General features: G+C 41.7%; 1 protein-coding gene across 1 annotated transcript in view; it reads left to right on the plus strand.

Moving 5' to 3' along the window:
• The first annotated feature begins 285 nt into the window (after positions 1-285).
• Positions 286-26,455, plus strand: part of EMCN (endomucin) — a 57,700-nt gene continuing 31,530 nt past the window's right edge. Inside the window, exons 1-2 of the mRNA XM_063309611.1 lie at positions 286-507; positions 26,272-26,304. Coding sequence (XP_063165681.1) covers positions 441-507; positions 26,272-26,304 — 100 coding nt within the window. The 5' untranslated portion in view covers positions 286-440. The remainder of the gene's footprint in view (positions 508-26,271; positions 26,305-26,455) is intronic.

Below are 26,455 nucleotides of genomic sequence, written 5' to 3' on the forward strand. Positions count from 1 at the left end.
CCTGAGGCAGGACTAGAACTCTCAGCCTCCTGGATTCTAGCCCAGCACCCACTGCTTAAAGTTGCCAGGGTTGAGAAACACTGTTCTAGAGAGAGATCTGTTCCCTTAAACAACCTTCCCTGACCTCTGCAGCTAAAGAACAAAATAACGTAGTAACAAAAACACGGACGCCTGCCAAAGAAGAAGGAGTTCCTGTGAACGGCCTGAAACAATAAATCTACTCCATGCTGAATTCCCGGAGGAAGGCTGTCGTGTTTCCTCCTGTTCTTTATCAAGGTCCCCCAAATAAGCAGGATGGGCAGTGGCTCTCCACAGCCAGCCTTATTCCCTCTTTCTCCCTGCTGCCTGCCTTTCCCACTGGCTAATTTTGGCCAGGTCGAGTGAGGGAGCTTTGTGCCTGCTGCTGCCTTCGGAAAGAGAGACCTGGGGGACCCCGAAGGATGGCCATGAAGCTGTGGGGCACAGTCCTCCTCTCCCTGGCTTTGTCCAGCTTCTGCTGTGATGGGGGTAAGGCCACAGACCGCTTTGCCACTCTTTCAGCTTTCTCAGAGCAGTGGAGCTGGTGAAAGGGCTGCCCGTTGCATTGCCATTTTCTCACCGGATTGCAATAACGTTTGCTTGGGTCTCAGAAGCTGTGCATCTACAGCAGAAGAAAAGACATGATTCTTTCTAAAATTAACAAGTAAAAAGAACTACGTATCTTATTGGTAAACTTTTCTAGAGTACTAGCTTCTTGTAAGCTAGCAGTTGAGGGTAGCCAATTATTATAATGAATAATATTCGTATTGTCATAGAGGTACCCAAAGATGATTGTTAGAAGAATTCCCCACCTGTGATAGAACATCATAATCCTGCTAAAAACTAAGTACTGATATCACCTTAGAAATATTGCATTTAAAGAACGAGGCTCTTTTCTAAGCACAGTTGTTGGGAAGAAACCTCCTCTGAACACAAGGATTTACTCTGCAGCAGATGTGCATAGGATTGCATTCGGGCACTCCTTTGGTGCAACCCCCCTTGTACTTAATGAACTCAGTGCCAGAAAGTAAAGATGTTGCTATTGTGTGGCCATTTTCTATCTGTATTTCTAATTTAATTCTAATAAAAAGAATGAGGTGGGGAATAAAGCAATGCCCAGGCAAGAATAGAACATTGTGATCTCTGAGAGTTTGGAGAACAAGATGCAAATGGGACTAGAGAGACTGAGGATTCATTTTTTAATATTTATTCTGGATTCCAGTGTTGATGCACTCTGCAGTAATCTTCAGAGTGCTTCTCATTGATCAAGGAAAAGGTGATTCAAAACAACAATCAGAAAGCAATTAGTACTGTTCCTTTCCAAATGCCCTGAAAGAGCTGGAGGCCAGAAATTTCATTTTGAAAGGAAGGAAAATTGTGCTTTTGTTGTTTATACTAGTCATGTCTTCTATGTAGATGCATAGATTGTATCCTCGTACCTTTTCACAGATATTTGAATAGACCAATTGACTAAATGGCTAGTAACTATCTAGCAGAATCCTTGTGGTTAAATAATTATGCAATCCTAGGTACTGAATTAAAGCCTTCTCCTTGGGTTGCAAAAGAGGAGATGGGAATTAACTGAGTTCTCACTGCAAATTCTGTTTTCAGCTCAAAATTCTGTTGCATCTGTCAGTGCTGAGGTCTAAAAATCCTTGATATATCTTTGTCTCACATACCTACCTGTACATTAACAGACTTAACATGGGGAGACATTACTACTGATAAATACTGAATAATCAACGTGCTTTTAAAGAGCAAACTAAAAAGGTATTGAGCTAGGGACAGTGCAAAAATTGTAGCTCATAAGAGTAAAAGTGTGTGGATACATGTATATTTTGTTCAGGGTTTGAATTGAACAGATGAATCAATACTTTTTTATTCAAGACAACAAACCTTTTTCTTTTCCTGAACTCTGGATTTATCCACATACTCCTTTTATTGGTCATTATCTACTGTTCTGAAGCCTGCCAAAGTACAGGATATGGAATCATGGATTTAAGTTACAGGAAGACAGATTCCTGTTGAATGTTAGGAAACAGTAAGAACAGTTCAGCAGTACATAATGAGGAGATAAGATCTCCTTTGTTGGATATGTTACTGGCTGGATAATCATGCTTTAATCTGGCTTCCTACCTGGAGCAATGAGTTTGCTTTAATGGCCTAATATGTGACAATATATGGACAAAAAAAAAAAGGAGAAAAAATGCCACTGGCATGGGATGAAATGATGGAAGAGGCACAGCTGGATGTTCTGTCCCCAGGAGTCTCACGAATCTTAAAGAGTTCCTAGTATGTGAGTACTGTATATACTAAGGCAGTGGTCACAGGGCAGCTGCAGAAGGAAAAGATGGAGGTGCTTTAAAAAGAGTTGCAGACTGGGGCCATGTTTGCACCCACATACACTCTAAAGCACCTTCTTAGAATGAAATCGAAAACACTGTGCAAACCTAGTAGATTCCCACAAAATAATCATAGAATTCGAATTGGCAACTTAGGCCATTAAATTCAGTGTGTACCCACCACTTTATTTTTAAAAATATCAGCTTAGATCATTGTTTATTCATTTAGTCGCTTCCAACTCTTCGTGACTTCATGGACCAGCCCACGCCAGAGCTTCCTGTCGGTCGTCAACACCCCCAGCTCCCCCAGGGACGAGTCCGTCACCTCTAGAATATCATCCATCCACCTTGCCCTTGGTCGGCCCCTCTTCCTTTTGCCCTCCACTCTCCCTAGCATCAGCATCTTCTCCAGGCTGTCCTGTCTTCTCCTTATGTAGCCAAAGTATTTCAGTTTTGCCTTTAATATCATTCCTTCAAGTGAGCAGTCTGGCTTTATTTCCTGGAGGATGGACTGGTTTGATCTTCTTGCAGTCCAAGGCACTCTCAGAATTTTCTTCCAACACCACAGTTCCAAAGCATCTATCTTCCTTCTCTCAGCCTTCCTTATGGTTCAGCTCTCGCAGCCATATGTTACTATGGGGAACACCATTGCTTTAACTATGCGGACCTTTGTTGTCAGTGTGCTGTCTCTGCTCTTAACTATTTTATCGAGATTTGTCATTGCTCTTCTCCCAAGGATTAAGCGTCTTCTGATTTCCTGACTGCAGTCAGCATCTGCAGTAATCTTCGCACCTAGAAATACAAAGTCTTTCACTGCTTCTACATTTTCTCCCTCTATTTGCCAGTTATCAATCAAGCTGGTTGCCATAATCTTAGTTTTTTTCAGGTTTAGCTGCAAGCCAGCTTTTGCACTTTCTTCTTTCACCTTCATCATAAGGCTCCTCAGTTCCTCTTCGCTTTCAGCCATCAAAGTGGTATCATCTGCATATCTCAGATTGCTAATGTTTCTTCCAGAGATTTTAACTCCAGCCTTGGATTCCTCAAGCCCAGCTTGTCGCATGATGTGTTCTGCGTACAAGTTGAATAGGTAGGGTGAGAGTATACAGCCCTGTCGTACTCCTTTCCCAATCTTAAACCAGTCCGTTGTTCCGTGGTCTGTTCTTACTGTTGCTACTTGGTCGTTATACAGATTCTTCAGGAGGCAGACAAGATGACTTGGTATCCCCATACCACTAAGAACTTGCCACAATTTGTTATGGTCCACACAGTCAAAGGCTTTAGAATAGTCAATAAAACAGAAAGAGATGTTTTTCTGAAACTCCCTGGCTTTTTCCATTATCCATCGGATATTGGCAATTTGGTCCCTAGTTCCTCTGCCTTTTCTAAACCCAGCTTGTACATCTGGCAATTCTCGCTCCATGAATTGCTGAAGTCTACCTTGCAGATCTTGAGCATTACCTTACTGGCATGTGAAATGAGTGCCACTGTTCGATAGTTTGAACATTCTTTTGTGTTTCCCTTTTTTGGTATGGGGATATAAGTTGATTTTTTCCAGTCTGATGGCCATTCTTGTGTTTTCCAAATTTGCTGGCATATAGCATGCATTACCTTGACAGCATCATCTTGCAAGATTTTGAACAGTTCAGCTGGGATGCCGTCGTCTCCTGCTGCCTTGTTATTAGCAATGCTTCTTAAGGCCCAATCAACGTCACTCTTCAGGATGTCTGGCTCTAGCTCACTGACCACACCGTCAAAGCTATCCCCGATATTGTTATCCTTCCTATACAGGTCTTCTGTATATTCTTGCCACGTTTTCTTGATCTCTTCTTCTTCTGTTAGGTCCTTGCCATCTTTGTTTTTGATCGTACCCATTTTGGCCTGAAATTTACCTCCGATGTTTCTAACTTTCTGGAAGAGGTCTCTTGTCCTTCCTATTCTATTGTCTTCTTCCACTTCCACGCATTGCTTGTTTAAAAATAATTCCTTATCTCTTCTGGCTAACCTCTGGAATTTTGCATTTAATTGGGCATATCTCTCCCTATCACTGTTGCCTTTTGCTTTCCTTCTTTCTTGGGCTACTTCTAGTGTCTCAGCAGACAGCCATTTTGCCTTCTTGGTTTTCTCTTTCTTTGGGATGTACTTTGTTGCCGCCTCCTGAACAATGTTGCGGACTTCTGTCCATAGTTCTTCCAGGACCCTATCTACTAAGTCCAGTCCCTTAAATCGATTCTTCACCTCCACTGCATATTCCTTAGGAATATTAGTGAGCTCATATCTAGCTGATCTGTGGGTCTTCCCTAATCTCTTGAGTCTGATCCTAAATTGTGCAAGAAGTTGTTCGTGATCTGAACTACAGTCAGCTCCAGGTCTTGTTTCTACCGACTGTATAGATGTCCACCACCTTTGGCTGCAAAGGATGTAGTCAATCTGATTTCAGTGTTGTCCATCTGGTGAAGTCCATGTATAAAGCCGTCTCTTAGGTTGTTGGAAGAGAGTGTTTGTTATGCAGAGTGAGTTGTCTTGGCAAAATTCTATCAGCCTATGTCCTGCTTCATTTTGTTCTCTCAGGCCATGCTTACCTGTAATTCCAAGTGTCATTTGACTGCCCACCTTAGCATTCCAGTCTCCTGTGATGAAAATAACATCTCTTTTAGGCATGTTGTCCAGTAGGTGCTGCAGATCCTCATAGAACTGCTCTACTTCAGCTTCTTCAGCATTTGTGGTTGGGGCGTATATTTGGATCACTGTGATGTTAGATGGCTTGCCCTGAATTCGAATTGAGATCATTCTGTCGTTTTTTGGATTGTATCCAAGCACTGCTTTAGCCACTTTACTATTAATTATGAAGGCTACTCCATTTCTTCTGTGGTCCTCTTGTCCACAGTAGTAGATCTGGTGGTCATTTGATGTGAAGTGGCCCATTCCAGTCCATTTCAGTTCACTGACGCCCAGAATGTCTATCTTTAATCTTGACATCTCACCAATAACCACATCCAATTTGCCCTGGCTCATAGATCTTACATTCCAGGTTCCAATGGTGTGTTGATCCTTAGAACATCAGATTCGCTGTTCACCACCAGCACCGTCGGCTGCTAGCCGTCCTTTCGGCTTTGAGCTAGCTGCGTCATCACGTCTGGGGCTAGTTGAACTCATCCTCTGTTCCTCCCCAGTAGCATTTTGACCATCTTCTGACCTGGGAGTCTCATCTTCCAATGGTATTCCGACATATCTCTGGTTGTGCTGATCCATTTAGTTTTCACAGCAAGGATACTGGGGTGGGTTGCCATTACCTTCCCCAGGGATCGCATTTAGTCTGACCTCTCTGTCATGACCTTCCCGTCTTGGGTGGCCCTTCATGGTTTAGCTCATGGCATCATTGAGGTGCTCAAGCTCCAGCACCACGACAAGGGAACGATCCTTTGCTGAAGATCAGCTTAGATAGTTCCTTGCAAATCACTGATCCCTAGAGAGAAAGTAGCTTAAAGAGCATTATATGATGAAAAGTCCACTGAAAGCTATGAAGAACACAGGGCTCTTGGTTTCCGTATTTGCTAAATGGAATATACATAGAGTTGGCATCTAGTTTGTGAGTGCGCTGCTAATATATGAATGGACATAGGCCATGACATGATTCACAGCCATTATTTTTGTAAATAATTTCCACTGTCAATGTATTTAGCCGTATAGATACATAGCTGGCACCAAGCTTGCAAATCGATATCCAGATGCGAAATATCACAGAGATATCACAGATAAGTGGCCTATCCTCATTAAGAGGGCTATGCAACACTTCAGATTTGAAGGGGAAAGGATGCTTTGGAGCATATAAGAACACAAAGATAGACCTTTCAGCAATCCCTTAAGCATGTTGTTTCCTAGGATTAAGTGGCAATAGCATCCATGGGGTGATGGGTGGAGGCCATGTCAATGTGATCCTTGACCCACTCCCTTTTACATATATCAGTTATCACATGGTCATAACCACCATCTTTTAACCCATCACTCAAATGTCCCTACTCTATTTCAAAAATCGCAGGATCTCAAAAAATCTGCCCCCCCCCTTCCCAAGGGACTTAACATTTTCCCCTCAAAGGCCTTTCTTTTCTTTCTTTTGTTTTTTAAGTTTTAACCCTGGGCTGAAAAATGTTTCCCACTCTGGTGCAAATTCATAGCATCTGCAATCCCTCAGTCAGGATAGAGGTTTTTCCATTAATTCCTATATATACTCCTGACTTTTAATAAAATTTTAACATCTTAAATGTTATTTGTAGTAAGAATGAATCAATCCCCAGTTGTTGGGAGAACAGTACCCGCTAAGGTCCTCTCCTGACTGAAGTGTTTACACTTCAAGAATGTTGAATACCACATCTAACTGTTCTTTTAATATTTCCTACAATGACCCCAGAAATCTGGGGCGGCAATGGGAAATAACAAAAATTAACCAAATTCTCACACATTCACTCATCTTTTTTAGGTATAAGAACCTGCTGTAGTTTTGGAACCTACACTTGCATTTGTCCAAGAGTACTTGGTCTTGATGTTGACTCTTCTCCTGCTATCTTTTTTGGTAAAAAAAATGGTACTTCAGTTTCAGTTGTGGGGAAGAAAGGAAAGCAAAACCAATCAAGTAAATGGAAGAAGATAGGCATATTTCAATTGAAAAGTGAGGTAGGAACAAACCCGAGGACACACTGCTTTAGTTGATACATTCTGTCTCCCTAATAAGAACCAAGGAAGGCTATTGATTATAGGCAGCAGTGTCTGCAGAGGGTGTCAAAACCTGGCAGATGGTGGGCATGGTGTCATGATCAAAGCCCCAACCCTTTCGCACATGTGGATGTCATCACTGCATGGACAAAAAGGGAAGGGTTTTGATCATGCTGCTGTGCTGGCCATCTTGCAGATGTTGACACTCTCTGGTGGATGATCATGATCATAAGGGATAGAACCTGTCAAATTATAGGATGTACCCATGGTGAAGCTTAGGAAGTAAATTGTTACTAACTGGCCTTATTATAGGATTGCTAGTTCAAGATAGCATAAGGGCATGTTGCACAACCTTTGCCTCTTACAAAATAATCCTATTGGATTAAGGTCTATAGAGTCTCACTTTTGTTCCTGGAGGAATAAATCAAATATCTGTGCAAAACCTCAAGGAGGACATGCATAGAATAACAGTTCCTTACTTATGTTCTACAACAACTGACATCTAGAAGCCAGTTTTCTCTTTAGGGAGACAATGTCCATAGCCTTTATGCATTAATGGGCATTAATAACATTCTCCATGAGTTTGTCTATTCTTCCTTTACTTGGTAACCATTCGTGCAAAGGGTTGGTAATGTTTTCAAGCATGATGGGGGCCATTCAGCAACATCACACAAAGGCACAAGCCCTCAGAGAAAAACTTTAAATGGATGAGGTTTCACCAGTACACTCAGCCTGGTGAAATCACCCTTGATACAAGAACATTATCTCACAAATTGGACAATCATCAGATTTTGAGTATTTATTTCATTTTCTAACAGCATGAGCACCATTTAGAGGGACAAAGGGGCACTACAATGTTCATCCCAGCATTATGAGCTGTATGAAATATTTCTTTTTTCTTTCCTGTCTCTCCTACAATTAAGACCCTTGATTCAGAACTGGGAATGGTGAACAGAAAGCTGAGGTGTTCTCTCTCTCTCTCAAGTTTCAATGCAACCATTCACAATTTTTTTATATTTTTGTCATGTCTTCCAAACGTGCAACCTTAAACTTTGTAACATGACCTCAGCATTTTGACCTGGGTAACTTTACATTGGGAAAGAGTCTTAAGGTTTTCTTCGTGGTTGTTCCTTCCTCACAAAACTTCATAATAATCTTGCATAGAGTGAGCTTCAAGTGAAAAAATCTAACATTTTGGGTTGGGACTGGAAAGCATGATGTTTCATTCCCTTTTTACCTAGTGATTTTCTTAGCCAATGTACTTTCTATATATCAATGGAAATCAGCTGAATAAACTTTTTATTTGATTTTTTAAATCTCCCAGGAGCTGGTAAAAAGCAATATGCTAATTTTTCTGGAGCACTCTCCTTCCTTTGATACAACACTGTCCTGATGTGCAGGCTCCAGCAAGTGATGGAAGCCTTATATATAAGGTTATTTGTCATCTTTGAAGTGTTGAGATGAAGTCTTTGTGAATCTGGTCTCAATTCCAGCTCAGTTTTAATTCTTTTCTTTATTAATCAAATGTCTCTCATGCAAAAAGGAAGATTTGTACAGTACAGTGCAAGAGTGAGATTAAAGAGAGGGGTGCAAGAATGGCAACCCTTGTAGATGTGAAAGTTCTGCTTTGAACCCATTTATCTGGACTCTCTCTTTAATAAATAAAGTAAGTAATCCCTGGCATCTCTTGGTAAATCCATGATGACTCTTGACTAGTATGGCCAGATGAAAAAGAGAAAAAAGAAAAGGGATCCACTCCCTATAATAGCTGCACTGAAGAAGGTATTTCAACAGCTATGAGGCTAAACCGTCTGCAATTCCTTCTTCTCACAGTATTAAAACTGGGAGAGAACTGTCATCATTTTCCATCTCTTGTCTTGGCTCCAAAGCTAAATGTGATTAGGACAGATTAGCATTTAAATGGAGGACCACCAAGGAATTGCAGAGGTATAGGCTAGACTTCAAAGTAAAATATTGTCATGTTCCCATTTCAATGTGTTGTTAACATTGTAACGTTTCACATGTCATCTTCTGTTCCGTGTTCCTTCACCCGGGGTTTTCCATTCCTTCCCCCTCCGTTGTTTTGAGGGCTTGGAATGTATGTTTGGGTTTGCGCTCCTGCTCAAGGTTACTTTCCCAGGCACGTCTAACGGCTTCTAGCACCTGGGAGGGGGAGCGCCCTGACGAGGGATGGGGCGGAACTTGCGTACAGGCAAGGCTTTTAAGTTTGTATTTGGCGCGCTTTTGCTCATTCTCAGCTTTCTCTGTATTTGCATACTATTCCTTTAATAAATCAGTTATCTTTAAGCCCGAGCTTGTGAGACTGAGTATTTGGGATTAGGCAACCGTTACATAAAGCTGAGAATCATTGCATCCATTTTCCGCTAGCCCCATCCAATCGTTGGATAAGAGGGAACGCTAGCGATGACCGAACATCAGCTTCGCGCAAGTGATGGAAGCGAGGAGGAGCAGGAGGCGGCAAGGATCCGGCCAGCTCTAACCTCGAGAGCGCAAAGAGCAGCACGTCGGGAGTTGCGGGATATCCAACTAGATGAGCTGCTGATATCCATGCAGGAGAGCCTCAGGAGTGAACATAAAACTGTTATGGAAAGAGCACCGGGGAGGGGGTCTCCACAATTATCCTGGGAGCCCGAAGTCCCCTTGTCACCGAGGGTGGTGGTAACCAACCAACCCCTGGAAGAGCCGGTCACTCCAGCTTGTATGAGGGCATTAGAGGATAAAATGGATCTAATAGTGACAATCCTTAAGGATCTACCCAGAGATGCAGAGCCCACCCCGGAGGATTGGGAGGAAGAGCCGTCACAGTACCCCAGGCACAGTACCCTACCAACCAGGGGGAGAAGCAAAACTCGATCAGCCCGTCAGGCGGGGGGGCGAGAGGCAAGACCCCCTAGGGATCGGCCACCCATGGGAGCTCGGCGTACGCTGACATTCGCGGAACCGCCACAGCCAGCTGAGCCGGCAAGAAACTTCCCACCATTTGGGGTAAAGTTTGATGGGGATCCCACTACACTCTCCTTCTTTATCACTAATGCCAAGCATTATATGGAAGATTGGGGCCGGAACTTTCGGTCAGAACATGGCAAAATCAATTTCATTGCCAACAAACTGAGAGGAAGGGCAGCTGATTGGTATGTGCAACTGTGCCAGGCTGAGGCAACTGAGTTAGAGGACTTCGAGGACTTTTTGTGGGCACTTAAACAGCATTTCGAAGACCCTCTAGCCCAAGAAACAGCGAAAAATGCCCTGAGGAAACTCTACCAAGGGTCCCTCTCAGTTGCCAATTATGCGTTGGAATTTAAAGCCTTGTCGGGGAAAGTGGAAGACTGGTCTGAGCCAACCTTAATTGAAATGTTTAAGCAGGGGCTAGAACCAGAAATCCTTCGCTGGGCACTAGGAAGAGATGATCCTAAAACGCTGTATGGGTGGATTCAGTTGGCGGGCAGCGCAGAAAATGCCCTGCAAACCTATGCCCATACCAAAGAGCTTAGACAATCGCGTCTTGCTAGAGGAGCGCGCACATCTGGACTTGCCAGCCGCCCCAAACCGAAAACCTGGGAAGAAGAAAGGGAACGACGATTCTCCAAAGGTCAGTGCCTGAGATGTGGGAAAGAAGGGCATCGAGCCACATCGTGCCCGAGACGCCGTCCAGAGGAACGACAGACGAAACCTACAGTAAAGTCGCCTGCTCCTGCCCCACCGCGGAAACTGAAAGCGGCCGTCGCAGAACTGGACCCCCCAGAACTACCCTTCGGAGAAGAGGAAGAAGAGTTGCAATTCGAGCAGCCGGCAGGAAAAGCCTACCACCTGCCCTGAAGGGCGCCCTAGGGCAGGTGGAAGAAACCGGGCGTAACCACGATTCGGTGAGTGGAAATTTCCCCACACTGACTGTTAAAGTTAAACTGAGCTCAAAAACCAAAACTGTGGAAGTTTGGGCCATGCTAGACTCGGGCTGCTCTCGTTCCCTTATGCACCCTGATGTCGTAGCGGCTCTGGAACTGCCCACGTTTCCTTTGCCAAGACCTATGATCTTCACCCAATTGGATGGAACTATGGCGGGAGGGAAAGCAGTCAATCATTCCACGGGACTGGTCGCCTTGCAGATGGGCTCCCATCAGGAAAAGCTGCCATTTGTGGTAGCTCCAGTGGGGGGTCCTCTGGTTATCCTGGGGATGCCTTGGTTTGTGCAACAAAACCCTTTTATCAACTGGCTACATAGAACTGTGACTTTTGCAGATGGATTTTACAAAGTACCCGAAAAAGACCTATTGGAAGACATGGAGGGTGGAGGGGTAGCGTATACTACTGTGCAAACACTTCAACCTCTTGAGGGACTACCCAATCAGTATCAGGATTTTGCTGAGGTATTTGGGGAAAAGGAAGCAGATCGCTTGCCACCCCACCGAAAAACGGACTGTGCCATTGAATTTTTACCAAATGTAAAATTGCCTCACCCAAAAATATACCCCATGTCTCCCAAAGAGCTCACTACGCTAAGGGAGTTCATTGACAAAAACCTGGCTAGGGGTTTCATTGAGCCTGCTAATTCTCCGGTAGGAGCCCCTGTCCTATTCAGGCCAAAAAAGGATGGGTCATTAAGGCTTTGTACCGATTTCCGCGGGCTCAATGCGGTCTCAATATTAAATAAATATCCTTTGCCCCTGATCAAAGATATGTTATCACATCTGGCCAGAGGCAAAATCTTCTCAAAACTGGATTTGAGAGAAGCCTATTTTCGTATTCGCATAAGGGAAGGGGATGAGTGGAAAACAGCCTTTAACTGTCCTCTTGGGGCTTTCCAATACAAAGTCTTACCCTTTGGTTTATCCGGAGCACCTGGGGTCTTTATGCAACTAATCAATGAGGTCTTGCATGACCACCTATTTAAGGGGGTACTGGTATACTTGGATGATGTATTGATTTATACTGAAACCATGTCAGAACATATCCACTTGGTGCGTCAGGTACTGGCTAAATTGAAAAAAGCTGAGTTGTACGCGAAACTGTCAAAATGTGCCTTTCATCAGTCACAAATTGATTACCTCGGCTATCGAATTTCAGCTAAGGGCATTGAAATGGACCCTGCAAAAGTAGAAGCTATTGTGGCATGGGAGCCTCCCCGTACCAGGAGACAATTACAAAGTTTCCTTGGATTCGCTAATTTTTATCGGGCATTCGCCCAAAATTTTGCTGAAATTGCCCTCCCCCTTACTGAACTGTTAAAAACCAAAGGACAGGGGGATACGCGATGTTCAAAGAACCCAGGCGCGCTCCTTAAATGGACTCCTGCCTGTCAGCAAGCGTTCGAAGCGCTCAAACAAATCTTTACCACAGAGCCAATTTTACAGCATCCAGACCCCTCTAAACCCTTCGTTGTACAAGTCGATGCTTCTGATTTCTCCATAGGAGCAATCTTGTTACAATCTGACCACTCTGGCGCCTTGAAACCCTGTGCTTACCTCTCTCGCAAATTCACTGAAACTGAGAGGAGATGGCACGTTTGGGAAAAAGAGGCTTTTGCTGTAAAAACGGCTTTAGAAACATGGCGACACCTATTGGAAGGCACTTCCAACCCTTTTGAAGTCTGGACTGACCATAAAAACCTGGAAGCTCTAAGCACCAGTCGAAAACTCAGTCCCAAACAGCTGCGCTGGGCTGAGTTCTTCAGCCGCTTCGACTTCACCCTTAAGTTCATACCAGGCAAGAAAAACTTTTTAGCTGATGCACTCTCCCGCAGACCCCAAGATGCTGACCCAGGGCCAACGGTCCAAGGCACCGTCTGGACCGACAAACAATTAAGTTTGGCAGCGGTGACTCGCAGCCAAACCCGAGCGCAATCAACGCAACCTCCAGCCGCTCTGCCTTCCAGCCGCTCACCGTGCTTGTCAATTCCATCCGATTTGCAACAACAGTTGCTTTTCCACCTTAAAACAGATACTTGGTTACAAACCAATAGAAACAGTTTAACCTTCACTGACGATCTTGCCTGGCACAACGATCGCCTCTATGTACCCGATGCTATGCGGAAAACCATACTCCAGCGTTGCCACGATGACAAGCTGGCTGGACATTTTGGCTATGTAAAAACTCTGCACCTTGTTCGCCGGCAATTCTGGTGGCCAACTTTACTCAAAGACCTGAAGGCATATGTTACTGCTTGCCCTGTGTGTGCAGCGATAAAGCGCAAAACAGGCAAACCCCAAGGTCTCCTTCAACCAGTTGCCACCCCATCTGTCCCCTGGCAGGACATTTCCATGGACTTTATCGTTGATCTACCCCCTAGTCAACGCAAAACTGTCATTTGGGTGGTCAAAGACTTTTTCTCCAAACAAGCCCACTTCATCCCATGCACTTTTATCCCCACCGCACAACAGCTGGCACGCCTCTTCCTCATCCACGTGTACCGCCTCCACGGTATCCCCGCCCGTTTGGTGAGTGACAGAGGCACACAATTTACGTCACAATTCTGGCGGGCATTTTTAAAACTTTTGGGCACCAAACAGTCACTTTCCACCGCGTGGCATCCGGAAACGGACGGATCTACAGAGGCGGTTAATTCTACACTGGAACAATATCTCAGGGCTTTTGTTAACTACCAACAGGACAATTGGGTCGAGCTACTCCCATTTGCAGAGGTCGCCTACAACAATGCCGTTCATCAAACCACTGGTCAAGTTCCTTTTAAAACAGTTTTTGGACGTGAGTTTGTTCCTATTCCTGAACTTCCTCATCCACAACCGCTGCCAGCTTCCCTTACTGACTGGGCGGACTCTCTCAAGCACTCATGGATTAATATTCAACAAGCTCTCCTCCATGCCCAGGCTACTTATAAATGCCATGCCGATGCAAAGCGTTCCCCAGAACCATCTTTTACTGTCGGAGATAAAGTCTACTTGTCAACTAAGTTTATCAAATCCCCACAACCCTCCAAAAAACTTGGCCCTAAATTTGTCGGACCTTTCCCAATTGTCGCCCAAATTAACCCTGTTACGTTTAAACTTGATTTGCCTCACAACCTTAAACGTTTACATCCTGTTTTCCATTGTAGTTTACTCAAGCCCTACCTGCCGTCGGACCGCTGGCATCCCCAACCCATTCCACCACCTCCGCTCATGATCGACAACCAGCAACACTTCGAGGTGACATCCATCCTCGACTCCCGACGCCAGCGCTCCGCTTTACAGTACCTCGTCCGCTGGAAACATTTCCCTCATCCTGAATGGGTTGCTGCTCCAGACGTGCTTTCCCCTCGTCTGGTAGCCCAATTTCACTCTGCCTATCCTGACAAACCTGCTCCATAGTTTTTTTTTGGGGGGGGGCAATATGTCATGTTCCCATTTCAATGTGTTGTTAACATTGTAACGTTTCACATGTCATCTTCTGTTCCGTGTTCCTTCACCCGGGGTTTTCCATTCCTTCCCCCTCCGTTGTTTTGAGGGCTTGGAATGTATGTTTGGGTTTGCACTCCTGCTCAAGGTTACTTTCCCAGGCGCGTCTAACGGCTTCTAGCACCTGGGAGGGGGAGCGCCCTGACGAGGGATGGGGCGGAACTTGCGTACAGGCAAGGCTTTTAAGTCTGTATTTGGCGCGCTTTTGCTCATTCTCAGCTTTCTCTGTATTTGCATACTATTCCTTTAATAAATCAGTTATCTTTAAGCCCGAGCTTGTGAGACTGAGTATTTGGGATTAGGCAACCGTTACAAATATGTATGTATGTATGTATGTATGTACGTACGTACGTACGTACATGTTCTGGAAAAAGGCAATGGCAAACCATTTTCATACTGCCAAGACAACTTCATGGTTACTTTTGAAAAATATAACCTTATTAAGAATTTTAATTACAACAGTAAAAACTAATACAAAATAAACTTACAGAAAGAGAAGAGAATGGAAAGAATAGAAAGTGCAGGGAAAAAGAAAAACAAAGAGAGAAGAAAAGAGAGAATATAATAAAGAAAAAGAAAAGAAATATATAAAGAAGTGACTTCCAACCTTCATCACAACAAGTATAAACAAATTTAATAACTTTCCACCCCCTATAAGGTTAAATAGATATCTCTTCATCCCATAACTCATCCCTTACCTGTAAGCAAATCCATAAAACAACAACTTTTCAATCCTGGTGTCTGCAAAAGTCCATAAAGGTTCCCAGAACTTTGCAAAAAAAAGTCTTATTTTAACCTTGATCAAATAAACAAACTTTATATTCCTTCCTTTTACTTCTAACAGTCTTAATCTTTAATTTAATCAAATATTGTCGTAGGATTTGATTTCTCTTCAATTCTTCTTTATGCCATCGCACAGATTTCTTCAAGGCTTTAACAAGCATCTTTTGTAGATCCAATAAGAAAACATTTTCCAGGTCATTTTCTTGGTTTATCATTTGTATTTACCTTTTAATTTTTAAAACTTCAGCCAGTTTCTTTTGTATATCCAGTAAAGTATCCTTTTCCAAATCATTCTCTTGGCCTGTCATTTGTAGTTCCACTTTCTGTATTTTCTCTGTCTTGTCACATAAGATTTGCTCCACATCTGTCATTCCTTTATTAACATCTTTTAGACATACTCTATCCTTAAAAGCAGATATAATTACTGACAGTGTTGATATTGTAGTTACTAACTTCTGGCTCTATTCTTCAAAGATCTCCTTTAATATTTCCAGTGTTATAACATTTTGTATCATTCCGTAAGTCCCAGTATTAATTGACATCAGGTTTGTAATTCTTTTCTTCTGCTTAAAATCTTTAGTCCCCTCTAGTGTCCAGTTTCTAATATCATCACTTATCTTTTGCTATGACTTGCAATTGCCAGGATAATCAAAATAAGTCTGTTTCCCATGAAAAGTTGTTTATTTTTTATAGTTAATTCCAAAATCTTATAGTAAAAGTCAATATTCAAAATTTATCTGGACGCTTAACTCATTTATAACTTTCTTAGATCAAAATCTTATTTAGCTTTTTGCTGTTTATTTCAAATACTTTAAGTTCTTAAGTTTGTAATTAATTCTTCTTTTATTCAGAGTTGAAGATAAACTCACCCGATAAAGATTTTCCCAACCTGTCATTCCGAAGGTTTCCAATAGCTTCAGAATAGTTAATAGGCAATTTCTGAAAGTGATTAGAACGTGAAGTTTGCGAACTCAGTGTGCTTTAAAAGACTCCTCTGCAGTTGCAAGCAGGATGGTCAATCCCGTCGTCTCTGGTGCTCAAACCCATGGAAAACCACTGTCCTGTGGTCTCCTCGCAAGGAGCAGCCATTGGAGCACATGTGGGTGATCTCCCATCCTCTCCTTATCTGGAGAGGTTCCACAGAACTGGTCTACTCACCAGTTCCTTGGTCTTTGCAGTGGTCATCAGCTCTGCTTTCTCAGAGCTGTCTTCAGTTCGCCATCCCTCCCCGGAAGCCTCAAAACTGTATGATTGCTTCAAAAGACTAAGCAGGAGTTGAGCTCAGCTTCAGGACAACTATCTTTTTTTTAATTTGTTTTTACTGAAATTTTAAATACATAATTAAAAGTTAGAAATAGAAAAGGCAATAGAAATACAAAATTAAGAAAAAGAAAAGAAAAAGTGTAGTAAAGTAATAGACCAAAAAAAGTATGAAAGATAAATAACTTCCAATCTATCTCTGGTCATAAGAACATAAGAATCTATCCTAGGTACTAGTTTTTCATACAATATATAGAAATAATTCTTTGTCTAATATATCCAATCATATTTACAATCTAATCTTCAAATCCCCATGTAAGCTTTGCCCCTCCTGCATTTCGTAAATAATCCAGTAATGGTTTCCACTCTTTGAGATAATAACAACTTAAGTTTTCTTTCAACAAACAAGTCAATTTGTCATTTTCTGCCATGTCCATCAATTTTAACAACCATTCTTGTATCGGTCAAGTCTGAGTTTTCCAAAATTGTGCATAAAGAAGTCTTGCTGCGGTTATCATATATTGTATAATTCTGACAAGGTGCTTTTCTATTTGTAGATCCAATATCCCCAACAAAAATAATTCTGGCTTCAATGGTACCTCTATCTTTAATATACTCTGCATCAGCATACGTATTTGGGAACAAAATTTCTTTGCAACCTCGCACGTCCACCACATATGGTAAAATGACCCTTCTTGTTTATTACATTTCCAGCAAACATTGGAAACATTCCCATACATTTTAGAGAGTTTTGGGGGGGTCATATACCAATGGAACATCATCTTATAAAAGTTTTCCTTAAGATTATAACAGAGGGTAAATTTCAACCCTTTAGACCACATATGTTCCCATTGCTGCATAGATATATTATGACCAAGGTTTTTCGCCCATTAAATCATGCATTCTTCCACCATTTCCCCTCTCAACAATAATTTATACATTTTAGCAATTAAATGTTCATCCGTTTCACAAAGTTGTACTTCAAATTCCGATTTATTCAAATCCAAAGTCTTTTTTATCTAACTTAAATTTCTCTGTAAGTTGTATATAAGAAAACCATTGAAAGGTATATCCTTCTAAAGCAAGTTGTTCTTTCAATTTGATTTTGTATTCTCCTTGTTCTTTTTCTAATAAATCCTGGTAACTCAACCATTTATCTTTATCTCTTGTTTCCATTCTATAAAATGCTTCTTGTGGAGAGATCCACAAGGGCATCCTAGGACATAGAATTTGTCTATATTTGTTCCAAATCCTTAGCAAAGATAGTCTAACATAGTGGTTTTTAAAGTCCACATTAACTTTGACTTTATCATACCATAAATATCCGTGCCATCCGAATCTTAAATTATGGCTTTCTAAGTTCAATAATTTGTCATTCTTCAAAACTATCCATTCCTTAAGCCATACTAAACAACAAGCAGCATAATACAACCTGAGATCCGGAAGGCCCAGGACAACTATCTTTTAACATAACCAGGCCTCAGCAGCTATCAACAGCCAGCCAAACCTGGTTGACCTTGGAAATCTAAGACAAGACAGGCTTACTTAGTACTAGCATAAGAGACCATCTGAATATTCCATGACTCTTGCCTAGGCTGATAAACAGTGGCAACACTGCCAAGAAAACTGCAGGAGTTTACCTTGATTTAAGGGCATTTTTACCTTTTACCTTAAGCTGAAACCAGGAGAACTTTCTTCTTGTCAAAATAGACCAACCATCTTCAACTTCCCTAGATATTTAGGAGTAAAGCTTTAATCATCCCTGACTCTGTTGGCTATGTAAATACTTGTTGTGATAATAGATCAATATCATGACACAGCCAAAGATGCTTTAAGGCCCCCTTATCTTGCAAAGTAGAGGTGAACAGGTGGAATGGAAAGCAAGCCTCATTTTCAGACCAGTCAAGAATGTATGCATTTGGACTGGATTCAAAGTGGGTTATAAATATTTGAGCAGAGAGGTTTGTATTTTCAAACATCTTCCACTTAGCAGGTGCATATTTGTTCATATATATAATGTCCAGAGCCATTAAAAATTATTGCACCAAGCCTACTTCTTATTTGGATAAGTTATACTGACACTAAAGCTATTTAAATATAAATCCAGTTCTTGAGACTTGCTGCTAGTAATCCAAAGTGCTCCCATAATTACCCTAATCTCATTTGTGTTGACCCAATAGCATCTCTAATATTTTTCATAAATTAGAGATGAGAGTGACCTTATCAACTTAAGCAAATTATCCGGCTATATCCCACAGCTTTGTACAGACTAGGTTTTAATTTAAGTATCTTGAATAACCAGTGATTTAGCTGGTCCTCTTTTTTTTCTTCCGAGCTGATGTAGTAAGTGCCTGCATATTTTTGGTGATATGCAATTTGAATAAGAAGCTTTGCTGTTGTTTACAAAATGTCACTCGCTTTTCTAAACAATAGACTTGATCTTGATACTCCTTATATATTTTCTCCTTCTTGACTTATTTTTCTGATTTTTTGGATGCAAAGGGTTGGAGTCTAACGCTTGCAAATGAATGGCAGTCTTGTCATTCTTGAAAAGAACAAGTCCCATTAGTTAGTTGTAGTTCAGTCATTAAGTTGTGTCTGACTCTTCATGACCATAGCACGCCAGGCCTTCCTGTCCTCCACTGTCTCCCGGAGTTTACTCAAATTCATGTTCATTGCATCGGTGATGCTATCTAACCATCTCATCCTCTGCCATCCCCTTCTCCTTTTGCCTTCAGTCTTTCCTAGCATCAGGGTCTTTTCCAGTGAGTCCTCTCTTCACATTAGGTGGCCAAAGAATTTGAGCTTCAGCTTCAGTATCTGTCCTTCCAATGAACAGTCAGGGTTGATTTCCTGTGGGATTGACTGATTTGACCTCCTTGCAGTCCAAGGGACTCTTAAGATTCTTCTCCAGCACCACAGTTCGAAAGCATCAGTTCTTCAGTGCTCAGCCTTCCTTATGGTCCAACTCTCACAGCCATACTGTACATTACTGCTGGGAAAACCATAGCTTTGATTATACGGACCTTTGTTGGCAAGGTGATGTCTCTGCTTTTTAATATGCTGTCTAGGTTTGCCATAGCTTTCCTCCCAAGGAGCAAGCATCTTTTAATTTCATAACTGCAGTCACTGTCTGCAGTGATCTTGGAGCCCAAGAAAATAAAATCTGTCACTGCTTCCATTTCTTCCCCTTCTATTTGCCAGGAAGTAATGGGACCAGATGCCATGATCTTAGTTTTTTTAATGTTGAGTTTTAAGCCAGCTTTTGCATTCTCCTCTGTCACCCTCATCAAGAGGCTCTTTAGTTCCTCTTCACTTTCTGCTATTAGGGTGGTATCGTCTGCATATCTGAGGTTGTTGATATTTATCCCTGCAATCTTAATTCCAGCTTGTGATTAATCCAGCCCAGCATTTCTCATGATGCCCTCTGCATATAAGTTAAATAAGCAGGGTGACAAAATACAGCTTTGTCATACTCCTTCTCCAATTTTGAACCAATTGGTTGTTCCATGTCCAGTTCTAACTGTTGCTTCCTGACCTGCATACAGGTTTCTCAGGAGACAGGTAAGGTGGTCTGGTACTCCCATCTCTTTAAGAATTTGCCACAGTTTGTTGCGATCCACACAATCAAAGGTTTTAGCATAGTCAATGAAGCAGAAGTAGATGTTTTTCTGGAACTCTCTTGCTTTCTCCATGATCCAGCAAATGTTGGCAACCTGATCTCTAGTTCCTCTGCCTCTTCGAAACCCAGTTTGTACTTCTGGTAGTTCTCAGTTCACATATTGCTGAAGCCTAGCTTGTAGGATTTTGAGCATAACCTTGCTAGCATGTGAATGAGAGCAATTGTGCTGTAGTTTGAACATTCTTTGGTATTGCCCTTCTTTGGAATTGGAACGTAAACTGACCTTTTCCAGTCCTGTGGCCACTGTTGAGTTTTCCAAATTTGTTGGCGTATTGAGTGAAGCACTTTGGCAGCATCATCTTTTAAGATTTTAAATAGCTCAGCTGGAATACTGTCAACTCCGCTAGCTTCATTGTTAGTAATGCTTCCTAAGGCCCACTTGACTTTACTCTCTAGGATGTCTGGCTCAAGGTCAGTGACCACACCATCATGGTTATCATTAGTTAGTATTCACTCAAAATTGAGGCCTTTAGCAATAGTTTATTTCAATCACTGTGGGGGGAAAAAAACATTGCAATGTCTAGTACTATTGCTCTCTCTGTCACCTGTCTGGAAATCAAAGCATCTACCATGAATGAGGGAAGAGGCAGGTGGTCACTTTTGTTCCATTCAAAGACAGGTAATCTCCACAAACTGTAATATAAACCTTAAAATAGAATTAATGTTAAAGGAAAAAAAGAAAAAGAACTCACCCCCCGCCACCACTTGCCCACTCCTTATCCACTACAAAAGCTAAAGGAACCCAGTGTCTTCCAAAAGGCTCTCCACCAGCTATAGAAAGGCTGCTGGATAGCTTGTTCATAGATGCCTTCCCATTTCTGGATGTAGGAAGAATTGCTCCTGATTTAATTTACCCTTCAATGATTCATACTTTTTGAGGGATGATAACCTTTCAGAGCATAGCACCATTGTCTAATGCATCTTGGTCATCAGCCGTTTCATTTTTTTATGTGTTTGGGAAAGGACTCTCTTGGATGTCATTCACTGTGGGTTTCCATTCAGGGTGGAAGTAATTATCAACATTCTCACTGAAAAGCTGCATGTGGGAATCTAATGCTGCTCAGTGATTCTAACACACTAATTTTCTTCCAGGAACATGTCAGGAACAAAGAACCGTGGGTGTGGCAGCAGTGAGCATATAAAAGATAACAGGATATTCTAAAAATAACTGCATTGTGGGAGCATTTGCAATGACCCTCTTTAGGCAATACACAACTTAATCACGTTCTTCTGGTAGAAGTTAGATGTTAAGGCCAAGCCAGTTACACACTAAAGTAGGACTGAAAAACAACCCCAGACCTCATTTGTCATACAGAAGAGCTGTTTGCCTGGAATGATAAATATTCTTTTGATTTTTCTCATCTATACAAGGACTGGATCATACTTGCCAAATTTCTCAACACAGTCAGGTCCACATGATCACAGGCATGGAAATGTATCTCCACTTGGAGATGCATAGGCCACCTTTGGGGCTGAGGGATTGTGTGAAATGCATGAAGCCAAGTCTGAGCTCTGAGCTTGGTGGGTGACTTTGATCAGGCATCGTCTCTCGGCCCATTCTATTGCACAGGGTTCTTGGGGGGATAAAATGATAGGCGACTGTCTTAAGCATTTGGGAAAAGGGCAGAATTTATATGCAATAATTAATGAATATGTAAATGAGGCTAGCTTTTCTGCTGGAAGAATTGATGGAGCGGAGGAAAGAAGAAGAGAGGTAGGAATGAGCCATTCTAGCTATGAGGCGAAAGTCAGGGAAGGGGGCTCCAAACATCCTTTTTTTGGGATGAGGGGGTGCCCGAGAGTCAGTGTTGACTCCTAGCAACTGCCTGGACAAGTCCCTGCAGTTTTCTTGGCAAGATTTTTTGGAAGTGGTTTGCCTTTGCCTCCTTCCTAGTGCTGAGAGAGAGAGACTGACCCAAGGTCCCCCAACTTGTTTTGTGCCCACAGCGGGACTAGAATGCACAGTTTCCTGGTTTCTAGCCGGATGCCTTAACCACTACACCAAACATCTTACAAAGAATATTGCATATTTCATTCCAGAGTAGAATACTGGACTAGATGGACACAAGATGCTTCCAGAAGAAAAATGGGGGGGGCTGTACCAAGGATGGGGTTGTGAACTTCAAATGGGAATGGAGAAAAGATTTAAACTTCTCTTGGTGCATGATAGCTGTGGCTCAACATACTTCCTTGTAGGTGATTAAACAGAGCGGCAGCTACATTCTCCATCTTCAAGAAAGCATAGTTGTTTGCTTAAATTATTGTAGTGAACTCAAACTCCTGACAGCATAATCTCCCCATCTTAAAATCTGGCTGCTTATATTTACTTGATGCACAGTTAGTATCTTCTTTTCTTAATGAAACTCATTGAAATATAAATTGTAATTCCAGAGCAGAAAGATCCTGATAGCCCTGTTGAAGGATTAGAAGTGGCATTTTAATCAGATCTCATTGGGGGGAGGGAAAAAACCTCTAGGGACATTAGGGCTCCCATAAAATAATTAGTATATGAGGGCTATTGTTCTAAGTGAGCAGATGTTGGCTTTCTAAGAGGCTAATGCAAAGCATTTCAAAACTGTAGAGTTCTGTTTTTGTGATTTCACAGAGATACTGTAGGTTGTTGTTAAAAAAGCAAACCTGCCAGATCCCCAAATACAGAATGCAGCATACTAGCATTTTTCAAATACTCAAAAATTGTGTGGTAGCTAATGAATCAGTTTGTTGGCTGCAAGTCTAGTTCTGACTTCAGTGTGTGTGTGTGTGTGTGTGTGTGTGTTCCATACCATCCATTTTTCATGGAGAAATGTATGCCTATAGTAAAAGAATGTTTAGGCAAATGCTGGGCCTTTTATATCGTTTTCCTTCAACTTCATTGAAAATAAAGTCCTTTTGACTCTCCCGACAAAGGAATTCTCGTAGACAGATGCAGGTTTTTTATCCTTACCTTTGTTTTAAGGTGGGTGAGTTCTGTGAATGTCCTGAGTTTTATTTCAGTTACATAAGTTGTCCACAGTCTTCCTGGCTTCCCAGGCTTCAATTAAATCCCCAAGAAATCCCCGTTATACGAGAACAATCCCAAAGGCCTTTTTCACATTAGGATGTGCAGGCAACTAGGGAGGCTGCAAAATGATGCCCTAACCCCTAAAAGATGAAGACTCAACAACATCTTCCACGGCTTGCAACAATAGAGTAAACCAAAAGCACTATCATAAAAAAAAGTTATGAAGAAATTCAGGACTATCTTGAAAAGATACAAAATAAGAAGGAACCAATCTTTCAAGAAATTGGGAGGATGGCTGTTAGGATAGAATGGGTTTAGACATCACCCTGAGTATAGAGAACACATGTAGAATTCTTATTCCATTTCCAACTTGATCATAACTCATTTGGAAGCCAAACTTCAGATGCTGAGGACAGGGAATACATTGCAGCTGTCAGTTCTCCCTCCAGTTGACCAATGGGAGAGCCCAAAATCAGGATTCAGAAAGGGTCTCATTCTCTGACACAGCTCCCGGACTTTCCAGCCCATGTTTTTATAAGATGTATGCATTCATCTTTGCAAAGAGAGACATGGGAGGTTGGTGGGGGACTCCTTTTGTTTCTGCTAAAAAGCCTCAACTAGCTCTGTTGCAGAAAGATAGTACGGCAGCATCTTTGCAAGCAGGCATTTTTCACAATAGCTCTAATCATGGTTGTAGGTTACATTTTAGAGCTATTATATGTGTATAGGGAGGAAGGTAATGGCTCAGTTGAGAACACAGGCTAGGAAGTCTAGAATTCAATCCATAGTGCTTATATAAGCAGAGAAAATTAACTCAGGCTCAGTTCTTTATAAAGAGATTACTAAAATGACTAGAAACTTGAGTGGGAGGCTCAAGATTGGGTTTGCTGATTTGGTTGTCAGTATTCCTTCTCTAGCATAGTTTGTCTGCAACACTCTCTGAGCAAGGACTTACTTGCACCCGGTGTTGGGAAGCACATTAAAGCAAGAGCAAAGCCAGTAGAAAATGACTAGCATAACACTGGGGGGAAAAAACACTCTCTACCTTTGCTTTAATTTCAGAAAAAAACACTGCAGGGGCCTGGGTTAATGCATAGAGATACAAAAAACACTGCTGAGAACTCAAGTGGCTCCTTTGCTCCCTTGCCACTTCTCAACACAATGTGCCACCTAACTGGCTGAAGAAGCAACCAGGCTTTTGAGCACAAACCCCATGTATTGAGAATCTATAGGAAAACAGACAGGAACCTACTGAGATGAATAAGTGAGATGAACTTTAGAAATTGGAGAAGTCCTATGCACTTGAGTGCAGAATGAACCCAGTCTGATTTAGCTCACAGTAAATGTGCATAAGATTGCTGCACAGATTAGTTAATCAGAGTGATTAATCATCTAAAGCTTGAATTGCAAATTAAAATTGCCTCTCAATTTATTGACAATAAACAAAGACTCTGGGATGAGAAACACTTAAAGGGCCTTCCATCACAGCAGGCAGGCAACTTGGCTGCTGAAATCCCATTAATTCCACTTGCTTCTACAGGTATACCCCACCCTTTCTATTCTGTAAGCAGCAAGGCATTTCTGCAGGGACATAATCACTTCTGCCTGCTCTGGATTCTTAAACATCTCCTTTGGTGTCATAATACACATTCTGAAGTAAAGACAGCAATTTACATGGCACTGAAATTTTCCAATCTTTCTTAACTGCCAATAGACTTTTCCTGTGCCTGGGTTCTCTACTATAATTTGCTTTTCACACTACAATATCTGCCATATAATTAAGCTTTTCACAGCAGATTGACCCAGTCAAGATGTCAAGCACAGGGCCATTTAAGTATATTTACTGAAAAGAAATTATGCTAAACTCAAGTATATATCCCAGCTGGTTGCAGTTGTACAGTCATGTTACCTACTGCTACTTACAGATGCAGGTTTAGGAATAAGTACATACTTAGCACAACATCCCTTTTTCTTATTTCTATTTTAAAAGTACTGCGTTTATAATGAGCAAACAAATTATCCCTCTTCTTGGAAACTGAAATCTTTCTACTGTAGGTATAATAGGCTTAAAAAAGGTAAAGGTTTCCCTTGATGTAAAGTCCAGTCGTGTCCGACTCTAGGGGGCGGTGCTCATCTCCGTTTCAAAGCCTTGGAGCCGGCGTTGTCATAGACACTTCCGGGTCATGTGGCCAGTATGACTCACGGAACGCCGTTAATAATAGGCTTAGCCCAAACCAAAAGAATTAATACAATTTTCCCTTTTATATGCAATGGAAGTAAAAATGCCCACAAGTACAGCTCAGTTCCTGGTGATTACCTGGACATAAACTTGCAGTTTTCCTGGCAACACTGTAGAGGTGTTTTGACATTACTTTGTTCTGTTTTTCGGACTTTCTAGTCTAGTATATAGCATTGAATTTCCAAGTATTAACTAGGTCCAACCCTCATTAATGTCGGATGTCAGACAAGAGAGGCAGTTGAAGTCAGTTTTTCTTCACGTTTTAGAGTTGTGTAAAAAAAGTGGGGGGGGGAATATCAGCTGGTCCGGCTTTTCATGATGCTACTCCTGCTGAAATATTTTGAAGTACTAGACTCTAATGAAACAAAATGCCAGAACACTCTGACAGATAAATGGAATGCTTCACATAGCTCATAGTCTGTGCAATTATATAAAGACAGTCATCCACCTGGCTAACTTTACCACAGTTTGAACAAATACATGAAGGAAAAGACTATGAAGGGCTAATATCATATTAGGATCAAGATCAGTCAGGATCAGAAACAGGTGGGTGGGTGGAACAGGAAAGTATAATGAATTTAATAATTATTTCAGTTGTTTTGTTCATGATATAAATGACTAGGAATGCTTCTTCTTGTTTAATTTTACATTACTTTGTTCCATATCTATACCTATGAATCATTAAATCATTAATAGCATTACTGACTATTAAGATACCACTTAGCAGAATGGTTCTGTTTTCATCCTGTGTCTTCTGCTTAATTGCTAAGTCTTTGACAGAAGTAGTTCAGACTTATGATTTACGCTCATATTATTTTTGTCTTCAACAGTTACAATATCCACGAGTACTCAAGAAACTTCTGGTAAGCAACAACATGTAACCACATCATGAAAACAATGGCATCAATTGGGGTGGCTTCGTATTCCTTATTTTGGAATAGTTACCTCTAGTTACTATAATACAGTTACTTGGAGGGGGGAAGGGTCTTTGGGTGAATCTGAATATCACAAGAA

The sequence above is a fragment of the Candoia aspera genome, chromosome 8, assembly GCF_035149785.1.
Source record: "Candoia aspera isolate rCanAsp1 chromosome 8, rCanAsp1.hap2, whole genome shotgun sequence".
In the NCBI taxonomy this organism is placed as follows: domain Eukaryota; kingdom Metazoa; phylum Chordata; class Lepidosauria; order Squamata; family Boidae; genus Candoia; species Candoia aspera.